The 23,908-nt window shown below is 42.4% G+C and overlaps 1 protein-coding gene across 2 annotated transcripts in view; it reads right to left on the minus strand.

The window, feature by feature from the left end:
- The window catches only part of dhx15 (DEAH (Asp-Glu-Ala-His) box helicase 15), a 117,420-nt gene that overhangs the window by 25,606 nt on the left and 67,906 nt on the right, over positions 1–23,908 (minus strand). For both annotated transcript variants that reach the window (XM_041205005.1, XM_041205094.1), the window contains exons 7-9: positions 7,099–7,185; positions 5,519–5,668; positions 3,771–3,879 (exon numbers count right to left, since the gene is read on the minus strand). In XM_041205005.1, the coding sequence (XP_041060939.1) occupies positions 3,771–3,879; positions 5,519–5,668; positions 7,099–7,185 (346 nt within the window). The remainder of the gene's footprint in view (positions 1–3,770; positions 3,880–5,518; positions 5,669–7,098; positions 7,186–23,908) is intronic.

Here is a 23,908-nt window from a genome sequence, read left to right on the forward strand (position 1 = left end):
AATCATTAGGTTTTCCTGTTAAGCACCAGATTCACTTTTACAGAATGCAAACAAATGCCTAGCTTTTTGGAAACATTTTGCTCTGTATATAGAAAATGATAGGATTACTTCAGGGTTGGAAAATATACACAGAAGTTACTTTCATGTTTTATCAAACTGAAAAATAAGCCTGCTGCCAATTTCCAATAAACATCACTGTTTTCTCCAACTTTCAATCCTCTTTTCTCAATATTTCTGCTGGTGTTGCTATTAACCTGAATGTCCACGGGGCTCAATGGTGGTGCTAACAATTCGGGTCAAAGCATTAGTCAGTCTTGCCCCACTTTAGGAATGCAACACATTAACTAGGCTGAAACTTCAGTACAGCACAATGTGAATCTTGCACTGTCAGAATTGCTGACTTTCATGTGCAACATTAAAGCTTGATCCCAAATGCCTGATGTGGGTGTAAAAGATCCCACGGCATCCCTGAAGGAGCATCTGTGTTCCTGGATGCCAACTCAGAAACTCAAGATCCTGCTTTATCATGGGAATTTCATAACCTCTAAGAGCTCTCCAATAGAGAATGATCACAAATAGTTCATGTAATCCTTTTACAATAAGTAGAATGGTGGCTCAGAACACACTAACTGCACAACGTGAATTACAGAAGCCCTAGCTCTGCAACAAAACCTAGAATGAAACTGGACGGGCGAACCAGCGTTGACCTAGGCACCGGAAATGACAACTGTCGACCCTGCGAAGTCCTCCTTGCTAGCATCTGGGGGCTGGTGCCAAAATTGGGAGATCTGTCTCACAAACAAGTCAAGCAACAGCCTGACAGCCATCCTCACAGAATCATACCTTACAAATAATGTCCCAGGCTCCACCATCACCATCCCTGGGTATGTCCTGTCTCACCGGCAGGACAGACCCAGCAAAGGTGGCAGCACAGTGGTATACAGTGGGAAGGGAGTTGCCCTGGAAGTCCTCAACATCGACTCTGGACTCCATGAAATCTCATGGCATCAGGTCAAACCTGGGCAAGGAAACTCCTGCTGATTACCATGTACCTCCCTCCCTCAGCTGATGAATCAGTGCACCTCCTTGTTGAACACTACTTGGAGGAAACACTGAGGGTAGCAAGGGCGCAGAATGTACTCTGGGTGGGGGACTTCAATGTCCATCACCAAGAGCGGTGCGGTAGCACCACTACTGACCGAGTCCTAAACGACATATCTGCTAGACTGGGTCTGTGGCAGATGGTGAGGGAACCAACAAGAGGGAAAAATATACTTGACCTCATCCTCACCGAACTGCCTGCCACAGATGCATCTGTCCATGACAATATCGGTAGGAGTGACCACCGCACAGTCATTGTGGAGACGAAGTCCCGCGTTCACATTGAGGATACCCTCCACCGTGTTGTGTGACTTCATCACTGTGCTAAATGCGATTGATTTCAAACAGATCTAGCAACTCAAGACTGGGCATCCATGAGGCGCTCTGGGTCATCAGCAGCAGAATTGTACTCGAACACAATCTGTAACCTCGTGGCCCAGCATATCCCTCACTGTACCAATACCATGAAACCAGGCGATCAACCCTGATTCAAAGAAGAGTGCAGGAGGGCATGCCAGGAGCATGCCTAAACATGAGGTGTCAACCTGGTGAAGCTATAACACAGGACTACTTGCATGCCAAACAGCATAAGCAGCAAGTGATAGACAGGGCTAAGCGATCCCACAACCAACGGACCAGATCTAAGCTCTGCAGTCCTGCCACATCCATTCATGAATGATGGTGGACAATTAAACAACTCACTGGAGGAGGAGGTTCCACAAATATCCCCATCCTCAATGATGGAGGAGCCCAACACAGCAGTGCAAAAGATAAGGCTGAAGCATTTGCAACAATCTTCAGCCAGAGGTGCCGAGTGGATGATCCATCACGGCCTCTCCGGAGGTCCCCTGCATCACAGATGCCAGTCTTCAGACAATTCGATTCATTCCACGTGACATCAAGAAATGGCTGAAGGCACTGGATACTGCAAAGGCTACGGGCCCTGATAATATTCCGATAATAGTACTGAAGACTTGTGCTCCAGAACTTGCCACGCCCATAGCCAAGCTGTTCCAGTACAGCTACAATAGTGGCATCTACCCAGCTATGTGGAAAATTGCCCAAGTAGGATCTGTACACAAAAAGGGCAAATCCAACCCGGCCAATTATTGCCCCAGCAGTCTACTCTCGATCATCAGTAAAGTAATGGAGGGGGTCATCAATAGTGCGATCAAGCGGCAATTGCTTAGCAATAACCTGCTCACTGATGGTCAGTTTGGATTCTGCCAGGGCCACTCAGCACCAGACCTCATTACAGCCTTGGTTCAAACATGGACAAAAGAGCTAAACTCCCAAGGTGAGGTGAGTGTCATAGCCCTTGACATCAAGGCAGCATTTGGCCAAGTGCAGAAACTGGAGTCAATGGGAATTAGGGGGAAAACTCTCCATTGGTTGGAGTCAATCCTAACATAAAGGGAGATGGTTGTGGTTTTTGGAGCTGAGTCATCTCAGCTCCAGGACATCACTGCAAGGGTTCCTCAGGATAGTGTCCTAGGCCCAACCATCTTCAGTTGCTTCATCAATGACCTTCCTTCCATCATAAGGTCAGAAGTGGGGATGTTCGCCGATGATTGCACAATGTTCAGCACCATGCATGGACTGCTTCAGTATCTGAGGAATCATGTCCAAATGCAGCAAGACATGGTCAATATCCAGGCTTGGGTTGACAAGTGGCAAGTAACATTCGCGCCACACAAGTGTCAGGCAATGACCATCTCCAACAATATTCCGGTAATAGTACTGAAGACCCTTGATGTTCAATGGCATTACCATCAATGAATCCCCCACTATCAACATCCTGGGGGTTACCATTGACCAGAAACTGAACTAAACTAGCCATATAAATACTGTGGCTACAAGAGCAGGTCAGAGGCTAGGAATCGTGCGACGAGTAACACACCTCCTGACTCCCCAAAGCCTGTCTACCAACTACAAGGCACAAGTCAGGAGTGTGATGGAATATTCCTCACTTGCCTGAATGATTCCAGCTCCCATAACACTGAATAGGCTGGACAACGTCCAGGACAAAGCAGTCCGCTTGATTGACACTACATTCACAAATATTCACTCCTTCTACCACTGACGCACAGTCGCAGCAGTGTGTACCATCTAGATGCACTGCAGGAATTCAACAAGGCTCCTTAGACAGCACCTTCAAACCCACGACCACAACCATCTAGAAGGACAAGGGCAGCAAATAGATGGGACCACCACTACCTGGAAGTTCCCCTCCAAGTCACTCACCATCCTGACTTGAAAATATATCACCGTTCCTTCACTGTCACTGGGTCAAAATCCTGGAACTCCCTTCTTAACAGCACTGTGGGTGTACCTACACCACATGGACTGCAGTGGTTCAAAAAGGCAGCTCACCACCACCTTCTCAAGGGCAACTAGGGATGGACAATAAATGCTGGCCCAGCCAGCGAAGCCCACATCCAGTGAATGAATAACAAAATAAATAACAATCTGAGGTCCAATGACATTACACACATGTAATAGCAATCTTACAGCTAAGTCGAGACAAATATAAGCTAGATGACTTCAAAATTTGTAAAATGGATCTAAACAATGACTCAATAGATAAAGAGAGGATAAAGCTGCTTTAAATGCTTCTGAAAATAAGGGTAGGGTAGGAGATGATCTCAAAAGTTTGGCCAGTTCCTTACCTGGTGGATCCATGAAGTCAAAATGTACCAAGTCATCAATGCCAAGTTTCTTCAGTTGAAGAACTACAGAACCCAGGTTAGACCTCAAAATTTCAGGATAAGTATTGTCCTGTTAATTTTAAAAAGTACAAAAGTTCAAATAAACATGTTGAGAAAGAATAACAATCTCCACTGTGTAAACAAGAACGACTTACATTTTTGTAATACTCTTAACATAACAAAAAGTCCCATGGCACTTCACAGGAGCATTATAAAACACAGCTTGACAGCAAGTCACATGAGAGATATTAGCATATTGACCCAAAAGCTTGTTTAAAGACACAGGTTTTAACCACTGTCTTAAAAGTGGACAGAGGGACGGAAGGGTTTAAGAAAGAAATCGGAGCGCTTGGAGCCAATGCAGCTAAAGGCAAGAACACTGGGATCAGGAGTTCTCAACAGGCTAGAATTAGAGGATTGCAGCTATCAGAAGGTTGTGGGGCTGGAGGAGATTACAGGATAAGGAGGGGCTTGAAAAGAAAGATGAGAATTTTAAAAATCAAGATGTTGCTTAACCAGGAGCCAACATAGGTCAACAAGCACACAACTTGGCGCAAGTTCTGATGCTGGCAGCCATAGTTTTGGATGACCTCAAGTTTACAGAGGGTGAAACATGGGAGAGCAGTCAGCAGCATATTGGAATTGTCAAGTCTAGAAGTAACAAAGGAACGGATAGGATAAGGGTTTCAGCAGCTGATGAGCTGAGACAGGTATGGAGTTGGGCAATACTACAAAGTTGGGAATAGGGGGTCTTGGTGATGGTGCGATTATGTGGTCAGAAGCTCATTGTGACCAAAACGACATTCAGTTTTCAAATTTCCTGCTTCATCCTCAATTTAGTTTCCATACACCAAGACAATTACAAAACTATGTTATGTAGGCCAACTAATCAAAAATGCTGGTATTGTATTTCTGTGTCAGGCTTAGAAAATAGCAACTATTATGGGATTATTAATGAAGATTACCTATCTGTGAGGATCTGTCTTCACAAGAGAGAACCAAGGTTGCCCTGAACACCGTGAAGGACAATTTCCCTCAGTAATGGCATCATGGTGTGATAACCTTGCCTGATATTTCCTTTGCTGTTAACACATAAAACCATTCTGAACGCAGCCAACAGCAAATCTTTCCTCGAAGGAAGCATTCAAGCCCAAAAGGGACAATGAAAGCAGCTCGGAAGCTAGATCAGTGGGACATATGGAGGTTTCTTCAATTCAAAGAATAATGATGAACCCACAAACATCATCTTTTTTTATATATACCTCACCCATTCGGTAAACAGCAAATATTCAGGACGGGGTGGGAAAGCACAAATTACAGCTCCACTTGATGTTATCCTTACTCGGCATCCATACATATGCACTTTCCGGCATTGTGGAAGATAATCGGAAGTGGAAACCGATAAAGCTGCAGACTCACGGTCGAAGTTACATTTAAGGGAACGTCAGCAGGTACGATTTCAGTGATGCTATAAGGTGTAGGGTAGACCGATCAATCCAGACTCATGTTTCTAGGTCAAAGGATTAAGAGTTTGAATATCCCTTCAGATGGAGAAACAAATCCACTAACCATCTATCAGTAGAACGACTGGGTAGTTCCAGAGAAATATCATCAGAATTCTCTAGTTCCAGGCAAATATCGTTGGAATTCTCTAAATCTATATAGTGTAACAAGGAGGTACAGATTATAAAGCAATATATAAAACTTGCCTGCATTTCAGTTTTATAGGCCTTTTCAGTATAGAGTCTAAAGCACTTTCCTGGTCTAGTACGACCAGCACGACCAGCTCTTTGCTGGGCAGATGCTTTGCTGATAGCAGTCACCAATAACGATTCAACTCTGATACGTGGGTTGTATACCTGTTGATCATGAAAAGACAGTGAACGCAAGTTGCATTGAACACCAAAACTTAAGTACTAGTCAGATTAGGAGTTCAAAGGATGAGAAAATATTTTTACCTCATGAAGTCAAATGCATCAGTTCTTTAAAATATAACATAAAAAGAATCCATAATTGGATGGTGAGGATCACTTAAAAAAAATCAATTTCCTGGTCCATCAATTTCAACAGTAAAAGTGAAATAGATACACATTGGCAAAGAACTCTCTTTATCCATCATCATTTTCAGATGGTTTTGACTTCTTTACTCTTTTCTCAAATTGACCATCTCCAATACCCACCTTAACCCCAGCTACACCTTCCCTATGTTCTAGCAAAAGGTCTGTAGAACAAAAGGTTAAAAGGAACTCAACAACAAACAAGATTTATTAACTGGATTTTAGTTCAAATGGTCACCATAGATTTATTAAATAATACTTGTACAGTTGTAAGTTGCTGGAAAATGGAGTTGGGTCACAGATCATTTCACAGAATGGCAGAACAGGCTCAAAGGGTTAAATGGCTCCTATGGAACCCATGTCTGCTACATGAATTGAAAGAGGTAGATTACCATAAAGTCAGCTTTAGGATGGCAAATGGGCTGTCATTACAAACTTTAAGCTCTTCATAGCTGCTGATGATTCATCCCAGCTGAACTACGCATTACTTTTTAATGGCATCCAGTGAGGGTGGAGATGGAATAAGAAATGACACTATTTTAAATAAAAAAGTAGCAAGATCCTGTGATAATAGCAACAGCAAAGTTTGAAAAGTAAACCCAGAATGCCTCAATGCAAAGAAAAAGAAGACTGGCTTTGTGGGGAGGATGTAGAAGCAATACTGAAAATCCCAATGGCTGTAGGGATGGTTGGGATTTCCAGTATTGCTTCTACATGCTCCCCACAAAGCCAGTCTTCTTTTTCTTTGCATTGAGGCATTATGGGTTTACTTTTCAAACTTTGCTGTTGCTAGTATAAGTATAATAATTAGCTCTGGGTTTACTCTATTCCACGATCTGCAGAAAACTCTATAAAATGCGCTATTTAGTGACCCTTGCTAGAAATGATGGCGCATTAACCATGGTGACTACAAGTTCATGATTGCTACTAAAATCACCTGTGGTCAATTCAACCCTCAGCATTTTAGATCAATTCAATAACGGTTATGGATACGGAGGGTTGCCAACACCAATAGTCTAAGTATGAGAAGCCTGTTTCCTCTAGGAGAGGAAAGGGTGCAAAGAAAACTGACCACTATGAAACACATTGTTTAAAAATCTGTTATTACCAAGAAATGCAGGAGTTTAAGGGCAGGAATACCATGAAACACTTGTCGAAATTACAAAGGATGGGCAGATAAAGGAATGCAAATATTTGTTCAAAATGGAATAAGGCCAGATTTAAATACTTGCCTTCTGTTTAGCAAAACCAGGATCTATCACAAACACAACACCGTCAATAGTGAGTGAAGTTTCAGCAATATTTGTGGACACGACAACCTAAAGGTAGAAAAAATAAATATAATGAAAATTCATAGCAATTTTTGAACAATACTGCTAACATCTTCCAGGCTATTCAAATAAACTCTTTATTGTAGTGCATCAAAAAATGAAATTTCAACAGGTCAAAACCCACGCAAAACAAAAATGATCCACAATAGGTGTTTTAATTCATCTGGTAAGTTCATTATTTTACTGACAATGACAAGCACATGATTTACAAGTAAAAGGACAACAAAAGCAAACAGCAATAACATGGGAAAGTTTAATAAATAATAACCTCCAGCTCTACATTCAATCCCAATGTGCAGCACAGCTCAAAACTGCACAAAGTCTCAACTAAATCTAAATCACAAGATCCATTTTAAACTAATGCACTTAAACTAAGGCTTCTGTTGAAATCAGCTGGAGTGCTGACAATTTAAATCATGGCTCACTCTAAAATTACAAAGGGTGGGCCTCAGGCAGAAAAATCAGTATTATGTTACACCCACCATGTCCACTTACATTTTGCTACCACTTCAGGCTGATAAAATTGCTCACAGGATGTTGAGATGAATCAAGCCTCTCTGTTCTGACAACTTAAGTATTTGTTTTCTACTCCTGGAACTTTCCTGAGCTGGAGTGAATTCCCCTCCCTCAGATCTCTGCATTTCCATCCTTTCAACCTTAGACACTGAAGTTTAAGGACTGGCTGAAGAAATATAGGCCAAAAGTTTTTCTTTGGCTGTAATCAATCAGTGATCTCACCAACTGATCCGCCTCGGGGATTTCAACACCAGAGTCGGGAAGGGCGTGAATCTCTGAAAGGGTGTAAAAGGCAAAGGAGTAATGGGAAGGCAAACTTGCAAAGGTGTCCTTCTCATGACGCATTGCCTAGAACATGACCTTGTTATAGCCAACACCCTCTTCTGCCAGCGAGACGAGCACAAGACTTCATGGTATACCCACGTTCCAAACATTGGCAATTGCTCAATTACATCATTTGAATAAGGGACTGCAGAGATGTCCACATCACCCGCACTATGACAGGTACTGACAACTGCTGGACTCATCACCACCTTATCCAATCTACCATCTCCATCAGCCTGGCCCCCAAACAACAGAGGCAGCAGAAGCAATTGAAAATTAACATCGAGGACCTCAAAGATTCCACCAAGTCAGCCTTCCTCAATGCTAATCTCTCAACCTGCAGCCGCCAGGAGCTACAGTGTCCGTATTGCCTTGTCGACTCTAAAGTCCACCATAGCAATCATCTGTGAAGAGGTCCTAGGTCTCTTTACTAGGAAACAATGTGACTGGTTTGATGAAAATGACCAAGAGATACAGGATCTAATTGAGTGCAAATCTTTCATTGAATGGAAACTTCACCACAGCTCAAGAGAAAAGTTGCAGTCTTACACGTGCTTGAAGGCAGCTGTACAACATAAAATCTGTGATATAAAGAACAAATGGTGGGTAGAAAGAGCATGGGAGATTCAACAACTCGTGGACAACAAGGACATACACGGTTTCTTCAGCGTGCTCAGGGTAATCTATGGCCCAAGCACTCAAGGACCCAACCCACAGAGTCAAGCATCAAGAACAGGGCAGTCAGCGCTCACTGGAGACACCATTTTGAAGAACTCTTCACCTGAGACTATCTTCAACTTGAACGTCCTCAACTCCATTCCTCAATACGGTCCAACTCAGTCTCAGCACTACTCCGATTGAGAGCGAGGTTGAAAAAGCCATTCGACAACTGAAAAATAACAAAGTCTCTGGAGCAGATGGAATCCCGACTGAAATTCTGAAACATGGTGGAGATATACTCCTGGAATGGCTGCAAAATGTCATATCCCTCGTCTGGGAAGATGAGTGCATGCCAGAGTATCTCAGGTACAACCTGATCGTGACTTTTTAAAATATTCTTTCATGGGATGTGGGCATCACCAGTCAAGCCAGCATTTATTGCCCATCCCTAATTGCCCTAGATTAAGTTCAAGAAAGGAGGTAAGTGATGCAGTAACTAAAGGGGAGTCAGCCATTGGGAAGATCATTGAAAGGATCCTCCTCAATCATCACCTCCCAGTGGCCAAAGAACTCCTTCTAGTGTTGCAGTGCAGTTCTCATTTATCGAGAGGCACCACAATCATGAACTTCACCGTGTGCCAAATTCACAAAAGGTCAAAGGAACAGCACCAACCGCTGTACATGGCCTCTACAACCTCATGAAAGCCTTTGGCTATTTCGACTGTGAAGGCTTATGGAGCATCCTGCTCAAATTTGGCTGCCCTCAATAATATGTCACGATCCTATGCCTACTCCACAATGAGATACAAGCCATGATCCTCACCACAAACCCGATCAATGAAGATTCGGGTTAAACAAGTCTATCGTCACACCAACCCTATTCTCCATTTTCCTCACTGCAATTTTGCACTTCAGCTCCAGCAAATTACCCACAGGGGTAGAGATAATCTACAGGAGAGACTGGAAATTGTTCAACCTATGCTGCCTTCAATAAAAAACCAAAATCACTCCAACCTCAGTTATAGAGCTTCAGAATGTAGATAATACTTGTGCGCTCACTCAGAAACTCAGCTCCAGGTTATTAGTGACTCCTTCTCCGAACCACATGAGAAAATGGCCTTTCCCTAAACACCCGGAAAACGAAGGTGCGCTTCCAACCAGCTGCCACAACAGAACATCTCCCCCTATTGATTAAGATCAACTGTGAAATCCTGGAAAACATGGACCAAATTCTGTACCTTGGGAACTTCCTCTCAATGAAGGCAGACATAAATGACAAAGTTCATCATTGCCTCCAAAGTGCCAACTCAGCCTTCGCCAAATGAAGACCAGGATCTTAAACCAAGATAAAGGACATGGTTTAGTGGGCAGCAGTGATCGCTGCAGCCCTATATGCTTCAGAGGCTTGGACAACCTACAGAAGTCACCTCAAAGAACTGGAGAAGTACCACCAGCAGTGTCTTCACAAGATCCTCCAAATGCTAGCAGGAAAGGAGTTCAACTGCAGCGCCCTCTCCAAAGCCAATGTGCACAGCATCGAAGCACTAATCTCTCAAACCCAGCTCCACTGGGCGGGACATGTAGTTTGTACGCCTGACATCAGACTCCAGAAACAACTGCTCACGCAGAACTTGGTCACAGCAGGAAACTCCCAAGAGGACATCAGAAATGCTTTAGGGATGTCCTCAAAGCATCACTGAAGGGGTCACAAACATCCCCGTTTGTGACTGACCAAAATGGAGAAGTTCACTCGGGAAGGCACTGAACACATCAAGAGCTTGTAATTGGGAAAGTGCAGAGGCAAAGTCGAGGCGTCAGGCGAAGTGTACAAACCTTCAAACAGCCTTTCTACCCAACCCATCAAACCCCTCATGTACTTCAAAAACTGCTAGAAAATAATTTTTTCCCCCTTAATTTGTTCTGCTTCTTATCCCCTCAACTTGCATTACCCCACCCCCCCCTCCCCAAGAACAAGTACTCATATTTGATGTGATTTTGTACTAACCACGCTGAAATTTTCTAGACATTTGTAAATAAAAGATATTAAGTGCATTAATCTGAAGATCCAAACATTAGCCCTAAAAAAGTCCAAGTGTCCTTAATACGATTTAAACTGAGACTCTCACGCCGATATCCTGTAGCTCTGCACATTTTTTCCAATAACATCTCAATCACATTTCCCTCTAACAGTTTCTCTGATTTTCTGAGGTGATGGAATATAGGCCAATTCGGACCTAAGGAAAGAGGAATTTTCTCAAATACACCTTGCACACAATGACATCACTGGCACATCTTAGAACCTGAAAATTCTGAACAGGTAGGAACATCGATGTAAGTTCACACGCTCTCTGACACCAAGATCCTCAGGAAATGATCATAAAACCATAGTTCCTAACCCAAGCAATGATTTGGATTTAATGAACTCCACTGTAATTTTGCACATTCAAATCATACACAGCAGATTAATTTGTACCAGCTTACACCATCATCTTTGTATTGCTTGTACCACCAGTGGCTGGGTTCAAAATGATATTTATTGAACTTGTTAATGTGTTATATCTGATAGAGTCATGTAAGTGGAGGATTATTCATGGCAATTCAATAGTATGTGCTCAATTTCCCGTCAACCTTCTGGAAGCAGGGTGAAGCTGTTGTCTGTTTCTATTCTCTGCTGGGTTTGAATCAGTACACGTTATCTATTCTTAATGGTATTGTGGTGATTTACCGGTGCTCCCTAACACTGCTGGGAGGCTCATAGGATGGCAGCATTGGAACTGGATCAGTGGCTTCATCACACTTCAGGATCTTAGGTAACATTTTCCTTCATGGATAGAATTTGGAAATGAGTCAGTCATTTAAACTGTGCCTAAAACAGGAATGAATTTACACAGGTTTAAAACCAAAAAGAGTCCCTGCTGCAGGCCAATGAAGTTGTGTTGCAAACCAAGGTCAGCCAGCTTGCTGCAGCAAAGCATTTACATCACAATTAGAGTCAATGGTCTCATCCCACGAAGATCAAGGCTGAGCAGCCCTATTCATTTTGAGAGATGTTTTCCTTAAACCTTTCATGTGGGATTGGGCAGATACAGGCCTTTTATCGACAAGGCTATTGGCAAACCATTAAATGGGAAAGGAACTGCCATACGTTGGGAACAGGGAGTAGGAGAATCCAATAACCAGTTAGGCCACATGGGGAACCCTGGAAACTCATTCAGTTAGGATGAGAAGGCTGCTAAGGAAACATTAAGTGACCCCAATAATAATGAACAATGTGGCTCTTAAAAAAAAAATCTCATTCTGAGCACTACTGCTGTAAGGATATGCTTGCCAAAAATTTTGGAATTACCATAAGACCGTAAGACATAGGAGCAGAAATTAGGCCATTCAGCCCATCGAGTCTGCTCCGCCATTCAATCATGGCTGATAAGTTTCTCAACCACATTTTCCCACCTTCTCCCTGTAATCTTTGATCCCCTTACCAATCAAGAACCTATCTATCTCGGTCTTAAATACACTCAATGACCTGGCCTCCACAGCCTTCTGTGGCAATGAATTCCATAGATTCACCACTCTCTGGCTAAAGAAGTTTCTCCTCATCTCTGTCCTACTAATGGAAACATCTTTCCCACATCCACTCTATCCAGGCCTTTCAGTATTCTGTAAGTTTCAATCAGATCCCCCCTCATCCTTCTAAACTCCATCGAGTATAGACCCAGAGTCCTCAAACGTTCCTCATATGTTAATCCTTTCATTCCTGGGATTATTCTCATGAACCTCCTCTGGACTCTCTCCAGGGCCAGCACATTCTTCCTGAGATACGGGGCCCAAAATTGCTCACAATATTCTAAATATGGTCTGACCAGAGCCTTATAAAGCCTCAGCAGCACATTCCTGCTTTTATATTCTAGTCCTCTTGAAATAAATGCCAACATTGCATTTGCCTTCCTAACTACTGACTCAACCTGCAAGTTAACCTTAAGAGAATCCTGGACTAGGACTCTCAAGTCCCTTTGCACTCCAGATTTCTGAATTCTCTCCCCATTTAGAAAATAGTCTATGCCTCTATTCTTCCTACCAAAGTGCATGACCTCACACTTCCCCACATTGTATTCCATCTGCCACTTCTTTGCCCATTCTCCTAACCTGTCCAAATCCTTCTGCAGCCTCCCCGCCTCCTCAATACTACCCGTCTCTCCACCTATCCTTATGTCATCTGCAAACTTACCCAGGATGCCCTCAGTTCCTTCATCTGGATCATTAATGTATAAAGTGAAAAGTTGTGGTCCCGACACTGATCCCTGCGGAACTCCACTAGTCACCGGCCACCATCCTGAGAAGGACTCCCTTATCCCCACTCTCTGCCTCCTGCCAGACAGCCAATCTTGTATCCATGCTAGTACCTTGCCTCTAACACCATGGGCTCTTATCTTACTAAGCAGCCTCCTGTGCGGCCTGATTACATTTTAACAGGACAGTGCTCCCTTAGTCTCCTGCTCATTTTAAGGTTTTGTGGTGTTCAAAATTGCTAACAGGCTTACTGATTTAACTTTTTTTGAAAACTCTCAATTACCTCTTTTTGGGATCTAGTTCCCCCAACACAACAATGACTAAATATTCTCCCAAGTTTTGGGAGAACTTTGATCCCAAAAATAAAAAACCGAAAACATCCCAAAATTCAGTTTTTAAAAATCAGCAAAAAAAAAGCTTTAAAAGGTCCTTGCTCATGGTGTTATGCTATGTGACGCACACAGTATTCAGTCATTACAAATCAATGGCTTTAATAAGCCTCTTTTTAAAAAATTTTTTTAAAAATATGGCATTGTGGCCAAAGTTTTGGACTTTGCCTATTGTGAAAACGGAATCAGTCACCTTGACTCTTTCGCCTGTGCACTCAATCTGGATACACAGCATTGTAATGGCAGTGGTGGAAGCAGCATGAGGTGAGTTCTGAGGTTCATGAGCAATGTGTCCTAATGGCGAATTGGGGTTCCAGTTTAATGTGGTCATCTGCTGAGGTTCCAAGGTGTACAAGCACTAGTAGATGTGAGTGTGTGGGGTGCTTTGAGGTTGAGAGTGATCAAAAGTGGGGGTTTTCACAAACGGCAAGCAGCAAAGAACAGACAGATTAGCAGACAGGAGAGAAACGCCTCATTTTAAATTTTAACATTCTCATCCTGGTTTTCAAATCTCTCCATGACCTTGCCCCTCCCTATCTCTGCAATCTCCTTCTGCCGCATAATCCTCATCCTAAATCTTGAGCTTCCACGATTTTATCATTCCACCAGTGCTGGCTGTGCCCTCAGTTGCCTAGGTCCTAAGTTCTAGAATTCCTCTCCACCTCTCTACCTCATTTTTCTCCTTAAAATCTACCTCTTTGACCAAGATTTTAGTTATCTGACCTATTATCTCCTTATGTGGCTCAGTATCATGTTTTCATTTACAATGCCTGAGGCACCTTGACATTTTAATACATTAAGGGTGTTATATAAATACAAGTAGTTGAAAAGAGTCACAGGGAGTGGCTGAGACAATGACCATTATTTCCTCTTTTAGAAACAGAAAACCGGGTAAATTATTGACGCAGAGGAAGATACAGGTTGCAAGGGGGAAGTGCAGCCAATAGGTTGTTTGAGGGAAGGGGCTGACAGCCAGTGTCTGGGTTGGAAGACAAGTTGCAGACAGCAATGAATGGATTAGCATTCGCGCCTATAATGGGAGGGTAGGCAAGTTATGAATGTAAGTTCAGGTTACTTGCTTACTAGCAGAAAATCTTTTGGTTTTATTTCCCAATTAATTTTGTGGTTTGTTTCACTTAGATGCTTCAGAGATTCCTGAAATTCATCGTCTACTTGGGCTCGCTTTCTTTTGGTTACCATCTCATCGTTAATTGGGGGATTTTGCCATGACATCAGCTCAATTTGACCTAAGAATGTTGTCTGGCCTGTTAGTTTGGGCCAATTTGCTTAACCTTTACAAAGATGGCTGGATTGTTGCAGTAAATATATTGATTTTACCACCATCTGGTGGCAAGTGTAAGGAGCTGCATCAGGATGCCAGATAAATAGTTGATTGATAGCCATGTAAACATTAGACCCTGCTGCAATATATTCAATGTGTCACATCTTTTATGCTCAGTGTCCCCTAAAGAATAGTACCTTTCTAATCCTCAAATTAATTGTCCACTGTGAATATACAACAGATATAAAATTTTATACTACTAAATAGCAAACTTTGTACAATTTGAGGAGATTTATTTTTTACTCGAATGCCTCAGCTTCTCCCAGAATCTGGGGCTTGAACATGACTTCTTTGTGTGACAGGGGAGTGTAATTGCTTCATGACAAATTCCTACGATAAATGTTGGAAACATTGTGACTTGCCTCCCCATAAAAACAGTGCCTTGAAAGATCAACTGGTATATATAAAAATGTGTAACGTATAACCATCTTCTTAAGGAATCAAACCTGTTCCAATGATGTGTCAACAATGGACAGAGAGAAATCACACAATGCGGACTGCGTTGATGGAATTACCATTTTCTGATCTGACTCAATGTAGAGAACAAAAACTAAGAATACAAGTAGAATTGACCACAGTTTAGTAAAAGTCGGTAATGTTTTATGAAATATCCTGAAGAGACATTCATTGCAGATTCACAGCTCTTGATGTTCTCATCAATTTTGCGTACATGGCAGCTTGCTAAGAAACAGCAATTACTGTGCAGCAGGTTCAGCCCAAGCACACACATTGATTCACCAAGTTAAGACATTCATAAGAAAATGCTTTCTGCTTCATAACCATTTTATTAGCGTTAACCCAGTATCTAAGGCCACAGTAACCAAGTGGCCTCATCAGTTAATGAGCTCGAACACATCATCACAGTCAAAATAACGTACCAAATGAATGATATAGTCTATAAATGTAGCAAGCATCCTTCAGCATACAAATACCTTATTTTCAATATTTTATAAATGACAAGCAGGTATTCCAGCAACTTGTTTGCCTAAGTGTTCCAGCAAAATAGCAAGAGTAAATGGGGGGAAAAGAAGAACCGATGTAATTTGCTGGTCTTTAAGGAAAAGGAGAGTGGAACTAATGGGACTGCAATTACCAAGAGGCAGGCAGGCATAATGGGCTGAATGGCCTCCTTCTGTGCTGTGTGATTTCATGTTTCTACGGCTTGCGCCTCCCTGATGTGCCTCAGTTTCACTTGCCACACACAAGGGGGGATTATCCAAGTATGTGTGGTGGCAGAGAGCTCCCGCTACTTCAGCACCAATTGGAAAATCGCATCTGCATTGCCAAGTATAAATAGAGAACTGCTGCTGCTGCTGGCGAGGGCCATTCAAACACTGGGGAAGGGAATCCTAATTATCTTCCCTTAAACAAACATTCAAGGAGCATTTGCTTGCAATCAAGACTTAAAACATATTTTCTGGCAGTTACCTTAACACTTCCATTAAATTACAATCCTTCAATATATTTAAGACTTTCAACTGAATCGGGCAGCAGATTCCACTTTGTGGGAACAGCTGTTCCGGAAACAATGATCATGCGTAAAATAGTACAAATTTCGGCAAGCCCAGATGTCAAACGTAAAACCAATTCAGATCAGGTACCTGGATGAGCACTTGGCACGTCATAACATTCAAGGCATGGGCCAAGTGCTGGTAAATGGGATTACGTAGGTAGGTCAGGTGTTTCTCACGTGTTGGTGCAGACTCGATGGGCCGAAGGGCCTCTTCTGCATTGTGATTCTGTAACGTCAGAGCACAAGCAGCTCTGAGGAAATTCCCAGTCTTACTGCAGAAAGAACTGTTTCATGCTTAAAAAGTACTCATGCTTTCAAAATAAGACAAAATAATCTTCAAGAACCCTTTAACCTGATGTACCTCAGTGCCACTATTAACCCTGTTTCCAAAAATTCCAAATAGCATTTATATAGCACCTTCAATGTACTAATATTTCCCATGGCACTTCATAGGAACATTATCAAACAACATTAAGCAGCTATCAGAATGGGTGATGAAAAACCTGGTCAATGAGATCAGTTTTAAGGAGCATCTTTAAGGAGGAGTGGGCTAAAGAGTCAAAGAGGTTTAGGATAGCAATTCCAGAGCACAGGGTCCAGGCAGCTGAAGGCACAGCCACCAATGATGGAGTGATTAGGACTAGTGATGCACAAGAGGCCAGAATTGGAGGGGCACAGAGATCTCAGAGGGTTATGAGGCTGAGAAGGTTAGAGAAATAGGAAGAGTGAGGCCGTAGAACAATCTGAAAGCAAGGATGAGAATTTTAACATCGAGGCGTTTGATGGATCAAGGCCAACGTGGGTCAGCAAGCACAGGGATGACAGGTAAACAAGACTTGGTGCAATTTCAGATATGGGCAGGAGAGTTTTGGATAAACTTGAATTTATGGGAAGTCGTACAGAAATGTGGTCAGAAGCTCATTTCAGGATCAAATAGGATGCCAAGATCGTGAATCATCTTGTTTGGCCTCAGACAGTGACCAGGGAGAGGGAGAAAGGCTGGTGTCTAGGGACCAGAGTTTGTGACAGAGACCAAAAGCAAAGGCTTCTGTTTTCCCAATATTTAGTTAGGAGAAAATTTCTCCACTTCCAAGACTGAATAACAGACAAGACGCACAACAAAATCAGACAGTGGTGGCAAGTAAGAAGTGTACCAAATTACAGAAAAGTGCAGGACAATAAGAGCAAGAAACACATAGGATTAAACCTGAAATCTACAGCACTCAACAACACAGCTAATTTCTTCAATCAATAGTTTAGCCATGCAGGCGAGGAAGCCCCTAGATTCCATCGCTGATAAATGACTCTTGAGTCAGTCAGCTTGTTGGGGGGTTAGGATCGGCTTCGTCATCCCTTGATAAGGGAGGGGAATGAGCATGGGGGTCCCTAAGTGCTAGCATATTACAGCAACTTCTGCTGGAAGAAAATCTGTGAGGATAATGGTGAGAACAGGAATAGCGTTTCACTGCAGGTTGTCTTTTAAGTGCTACTTTCTACTAATAGGTAATGTGCATGTAGAAAATATAGCCTGGCTTAAACATTGGAATATTTTTTGTGATAAAGTCTCTCGTGTTGGGTTGAAGGAGGCCCAAGGTAGCACCCTACAAGGTTGAATAACCTACTGACTGATTAATACTCCATAATGTCTATTATAGTCAAGTCCTAGAGGCCAACAAACGAGTGCCTTTAGAACCATATTCACACTAATAGTCAACACCACAAGAGTAAATTGGCAAGGAGAAAAAAAAAGCACGCTTGGAAATTGAGAACATTTAATAAGCATTTCCATTAATGCTGTCAGTACTTTAGTCCCCAAACATATGGTATCATTATAATCAGTGGTTTTGCCAAGAATACTGCATTTTCAACCGAGAATTTCATTTTCCATCTTTTTAGTCTTAGTTCCAGCTCTTAAATTTATTTTTTCGTTCTTTTCATCCTTTTCTAAATCTAATTGTATTTACTACACCTTCCTCCTTACTTCCCTAGTTATTCTTGAACATTTAAACATTCAAAATTGGCTGGACACTTAGAAAGCACTATTAAATGGAAACAGTATTTCAATGCAAATAAATACTTTCTGAAATCAATTTGCATAAATATTGCATGCTACTGCATTTAAAAAAATCCACCTTGATTAAGTCTAAGAAAAACTTACCCAAAAGTTTGCATTCTTATTGAGAAGATTTATATAGATATTATGCATACACTAAGGCTTTTAAATAAAAATACTTCTCATTTGCATTACAAGTTGGTGGTAAATGCAGTTGTGTCAATGAGCAGATATACAAAACTTGGAAGGAGATTAACCCAATGTGTCCTCGCGTCAATAATCACGTGAATTTTCCATAAATACCACTCGACTCTCTGAAGTGAAAGAGCCAAGAGATTTAGATGTATGACTCAGCTGCGCTCTGATTAAACATTAAAATATTCAGTTGTGTGCCTTTTACACGTGAGACTAATCTCTGGACCCCCACTATCAACAATGTAAGCCAGTTATTTCGTATTCACTCCCTTCCTTTCCCTCCCTAAAAGCGCTTGCACATCCATTTGATAAAGTTCTAACATTTACTTCAAAATTGATGAGAAACCTCTGGCATAAAAGAGAATGCTTAGTCTGCAATGAAGTATAAATCTTTGTGTGAAATTGACCGCTATCTGCATTAAGGATTTAACCTGCTGCGATCCTGCACTCTTAAATGATCAACTTTTTTGATTTAAACATAACAAATACCTAGTTTACTGCAATCTAAGCTTAACGTTTAATGTTTCAGAGTTATGCAAGATTGCAGATAATTAATCAGGGACCATCTCTAGTAGGCTTTTAATCCTTTGGAAAACATGCAAGCTCTTTAACATTTGCTATTATTCAACCCAACACGAAAGGCCTACTGCTGTCTTCAGAAAAAAATATTCCAGTGTTTAAACCAGACTACATTTTATAAATCTACATTGTCTTTTAAGTGCTATTAAATAGGTAATCTGTAGTGAAATCTTCAATCATTCTGGCAGATGACAGAATACCCATTTCCTCTTTTGCATGCAGTCCTAATTATTCTTTAAGTAAGGGAACTTGCCATCCTTACCCAGTCTGATCTACACATGACTCCATGTACTGACAGGGGGGCTGACTCTTACTGGCTCTTCAAAGTGGCCCAGCAAGCTGTAAAACCGCCGCTACAAAAACAGAAGTGAACTATCACACAGGCTCCCACGGCAGTAACTCAGGTATCGGATTATATGACTCGAGCAATTCCAGCCTGGTTGAAGTGCCAAACCAACATCGGACTACTAGCGCTAAAGTAGGAGAGCTGTTCCACAGAGCAGCAGTGACTTGATACAGTCATACTCACAGAATCATACTACTCAGCATTCACAGGCTCCTCCATTAACATCCGAGTACATCCTGTCCTACCAGAGGACTGGGATAGGAGAGGAGAGAGATAAACAGTGGCACACAATCATGCGGGCGTGGCCTGGGAGTCCTTAACATTAACTCTGAACATCATGAAGTTCCATTGCTGCAGGTCAAAATAAATCAATGAAATCTCCTGCTGACAATCACCACCAAACTGACAGATCAGTTACCCTTCATGTGGATTATGTGATGAATTACTGAGGGAAGCAAGGGCACAGCATGTACTCTGGGTGAAGAACTTCAATGTTCACCAAGAGTCCTCGGTTAACACGCACACAAACCAAGCTGTTTGAGTTCTGTATGACAAAATATTGAGGGAGCCAAGATGAAAGAATAAGCTACTTGTCGTCAACCTCGCTAGATTTTCCCATATGTGCCATTTCATGATAACACGGGTTAAGAATAATCAAAGCAATCCCAGTGAAGATCAGATGTTGTCACCATATTGAAGACACCTATTATCAAGGGAGTGTGTCACAGTTGCTGTGCTAAGTGGGACAATACCTCTATGAATATAGTAACCTTAATGTAGTAGAACACCACCCCAAGGGCAAGTTAACTGGGCATCCATGAGATAGCGTAACCCATCAGCAGGACTGTGTACCACCTTCCTCTATAACCTCAACCACTTCATTATCAGACCAACATTGTGTCAAATGGGCAGTGTAGACAGACATACCAGGACCAACACCAGCCCATACCTTAGACTGAGGACCTGACCTCGTTATAAGAGCTACCTATCTGCTTGTTAAACAGCAAAAGCAGAAAGCTATTAAGATGAGCAGCTCCACAGCCAAATGCTCAGTCAAGAATGGTGATGACCAACCAGCGACACGAGGTGGCAGCTCTGTGGACAGCTCCATCCTCAACCCATGGGGAAGCTCAAAATGGAAGTATGAGACAAACTGACGAGTTTGCAAGAATCTTCAGTCATAAGCGTGAAATCATATTCTGCCTCCTCCAGAGGTCCCCACCATTAGAGGTGCCAGTGTCCAGTCGATTTTGTTTATTCCATCAGATTAAGAGGCGGTTGGTACAACATAGACAATAGCTATGGGCTCTGATAACATCCCAGTTGTAGGGTTGAAGAAGACTTGTGCCCAATAACAAAATGAACAAGCTATTTCAGTGCAGCTGTTACACTGACATCTACCGGACAATGGGAAAAATTGCCAGCTATGCCTCATCCACAAAATGCAGGATAAATGTAACCAATTGTTGCTCCTTCCACCTTCTCCCAATCAGCAAAAAAAAACTTGCATTTATATAGCACTTTTCAATTCCACCGGATGGCTCAAAGCGTTTTATAGCCTTTGATATAAAAACGGAAAACACTGGAAACACTCAGCAGGTCTAGCAGCATCTGTGGAGAGAGAAACAGAGTTAAAGTTTCGAGTCCATATGACTCTCCAGAGCTCTGAAGAGTCATAAGTGTTCTAAACTTTAACCCTGTTTTTCTCTCCACGGACGCTGCCAGGCCTGCTGAGCCTTTCCAGCATTTTCTGTTTTTATTTCAGGTTTCCAGCATCCACAGTATTTTGCTTTCATCGAAGTACTTTCGATGAGTTGTCACTGTTGCAATGTAGGAAACACGGCAGCTAATTTGTGCACAGCAAGCTCCCACAAACAGTGATGTGATAATGGCCAGATAATCTGTTTTTTACGAAGTTGATTGAAGAATAAATATTGGCCAGGATACAGGGGATAACTTCCTTGCTCTTCTTCAAAATAGTGCCATGGGAACTTTTACATCCACCCAAATAGACAGATGGGACCTCAATTTAACATTCCAACCAACAAGTGCAGCGCTCCCTCAGTACGGTAATTAAGTATCAGCCTTGATTTTTGCTGCTCAAGTCCTGGAGTGTAACTTGAACCTGGAACATTGTGAATTAATGGCAAATATACGACCAACTGAGAAACAGTGGACACTAAAAGGGGCAGCATCAGCACCATTAGAAAGATACCTAGGAGATATTGCCTACTCACCAACTTTCTGGTGCTCAGTTTTGGTTTTGACATTACTACTTAGCTCCAGATTTCAATGCAACTTGATCCAGATACAGATACAAGAGCCAATACACGATGATAAGCAAGAGCAACTCCCTTCGTGATGGAAGCTTTATTCAATCAAATGTGGCACCAAGGAACCCGAACAAAACTGAGGTCAAGTTCTTCAGAAAGCAGTTTTGGTCCAATCAGCTTCAGCTGCTTCATCTATGACTTTCCCTCTGTCATAGAGGTCTACAGCACAAAAAAGGCCCTTCGGCCAATTGAGTCTGCGCCAGTCAAACAAGTACCTAACTATTCTAATCACATTTTACAGCACTAGGCCCATAACTTTGTATGCCATGGCATTGCAAGTGCACATCCAAATACCTCTTAAATGTTATACCACCCTTCCAGGCAGTGGGTTCCAGATTCCCACCATCCACTAGGTGAAAAAATTCATCATCACATCCCCTCTAAAACTCCTGCCCTTTACCTTAAATCTATGCCCCCTGGTTATTGATCTCTCCACCAAGGGGAAAAGTTCCTTCCTGTCTACCCTATCTATGCCCCTCATAATTTTATACACCTCAATCATGTCCCCATCAATCTCCTCTGCTCCAAGGAAAATAACCCCAGTCTATCCAATCTCTCCTCATAACTAAAACTCTCCAGCCCAGGCAACATCCTGGTAAATCTCCTCTGCACTCTCTCTAGTGCAATCACATCTTTCCTATAATGCGGATTCCAGAACTGCACGCAGTACTCTAACTGTGGCCTAACCAGCGTTTTATACAGTTCCAGCAGAACCTCCCTGCTCTTATATTCTATACCTCGACTAATAAAAGCAAGTATCCCATATGCCTCCTTAACCACCTTACCTGCCTGTCCCACTAGCTTAAGGGGCCGGTGTACATGCGCACCAACATCTCACTGATCCTCGGTTCTTCCCAGGGTCCTACCATTCATCGTGTATTCCAGTGCCTTGTTTGTCCTGCCCAAGTGTATCACCTCACACTTATCTGGATTAAATTCCATTTGCCACTGATCAGCCCGTCTATATCCTCCTGTAATCTAAGATGATCCTCCTCACTATTTACCACTCCACCAATTTTCGTGTCATCTGCGAACTTACTGATCAACCCTCCTACATTCAAGTCTAAATCGTTTATATATACCACAAACAGCAAGGGACCCAACACCGATCCCTGTGGAACCCCACTGGACACAGGAATCCAGTCACAAAAACACACCCCTCGACCATCACCCTCTGCTTCCTGCCATTCAGCCAATTCTGAATCCAATTTGCCAAATTGTCTTGCAGCACATGGGTTCTTACCTTTGTTATCAGTCTCTCATGCGGGACCTTATCAAAAGCCTTGCTAAAGTCCAAGTAGACTATGTCAAGTGCATTGCCCTCATCTGGTCACCTCTTCTAAAAATTCAATCAAATTGGTCAGACATAACCTCCCCTTAACAAAACCATGCTGACTGTCCTTGATTAATCCCTGCCTCTCCAAGTGTAGATTAATTCTGTCCCTCAGAATTGCTTCCAATAGTTTCCCCATCACTGGCCTGTAGTTCCCTGGTTTATCCCTTCCTTCCTTCTTGAATAACGGTTCCACATTGGCTGTCCTCCAGTCCTCTGACACCTCTCCTGTGGCCAGAGGTATTGAAAATTATTGCCAGCACCCCTGCTATCTCCTCCCTTGCCTCACTTAACAGCTTGGGAAACATTTCATCCAGGCTGGAGATTTATCTACTTTTAAGCCTGCCAGACCACTTAGCACCTCCTCCCTTCCTATGTTAATTTCTTCAATTATATCACAGTCCTTCTGCCTGATTTCCATACCCACATCATCCCTCTCACTTGTGAACACTGACACAAAGTATTCATTTAGAACCCTACCTCCGTCTTCCGACTCCACACACAAACTACCACTATGGTCCTTAATGGACCCTATCCTTTCCCTAGTTATCCTCTTATCCTTAATGTACTTGTAAAATAACTTTGGATTTTCCTTTATTTTACCTGTCAATGTTTTCTCATGCCCCCATTTTGCTCTCCTAATTTCCTTTTTACGATCCCCCCTACACATTCCCTACTCCTCTAGGGCTTCTGCTGTTTTGAGTCCTTGGTATCTGCCATTAGCCTCCCTTTTTTCCCTTTATCCAATCCTATATATTCCTTGACATCCAGGGTTCCCTGGATTTGTTGGTCCCATCCTTTATCTTTACTGGAATATGTTGGCCATGTACTCTCCCTATTT

The sequence above is a fragment of the Carcharodon carcharias genome, chromosome 1, assembly GCF_017639515.1.
Source record: "Carcharodon carcharias isolate sCarCar2 chromosome 1, sCarCar2.pri, whole genome shotgun sequence".
In the NCBI taxonomy this organism is placed as follows: Eukaryota; Metazoa; Chordata; class Chondrichthyes; order Lamniformes; family Lamnidae; genus Carcharodon; species Carcharodon carcharias.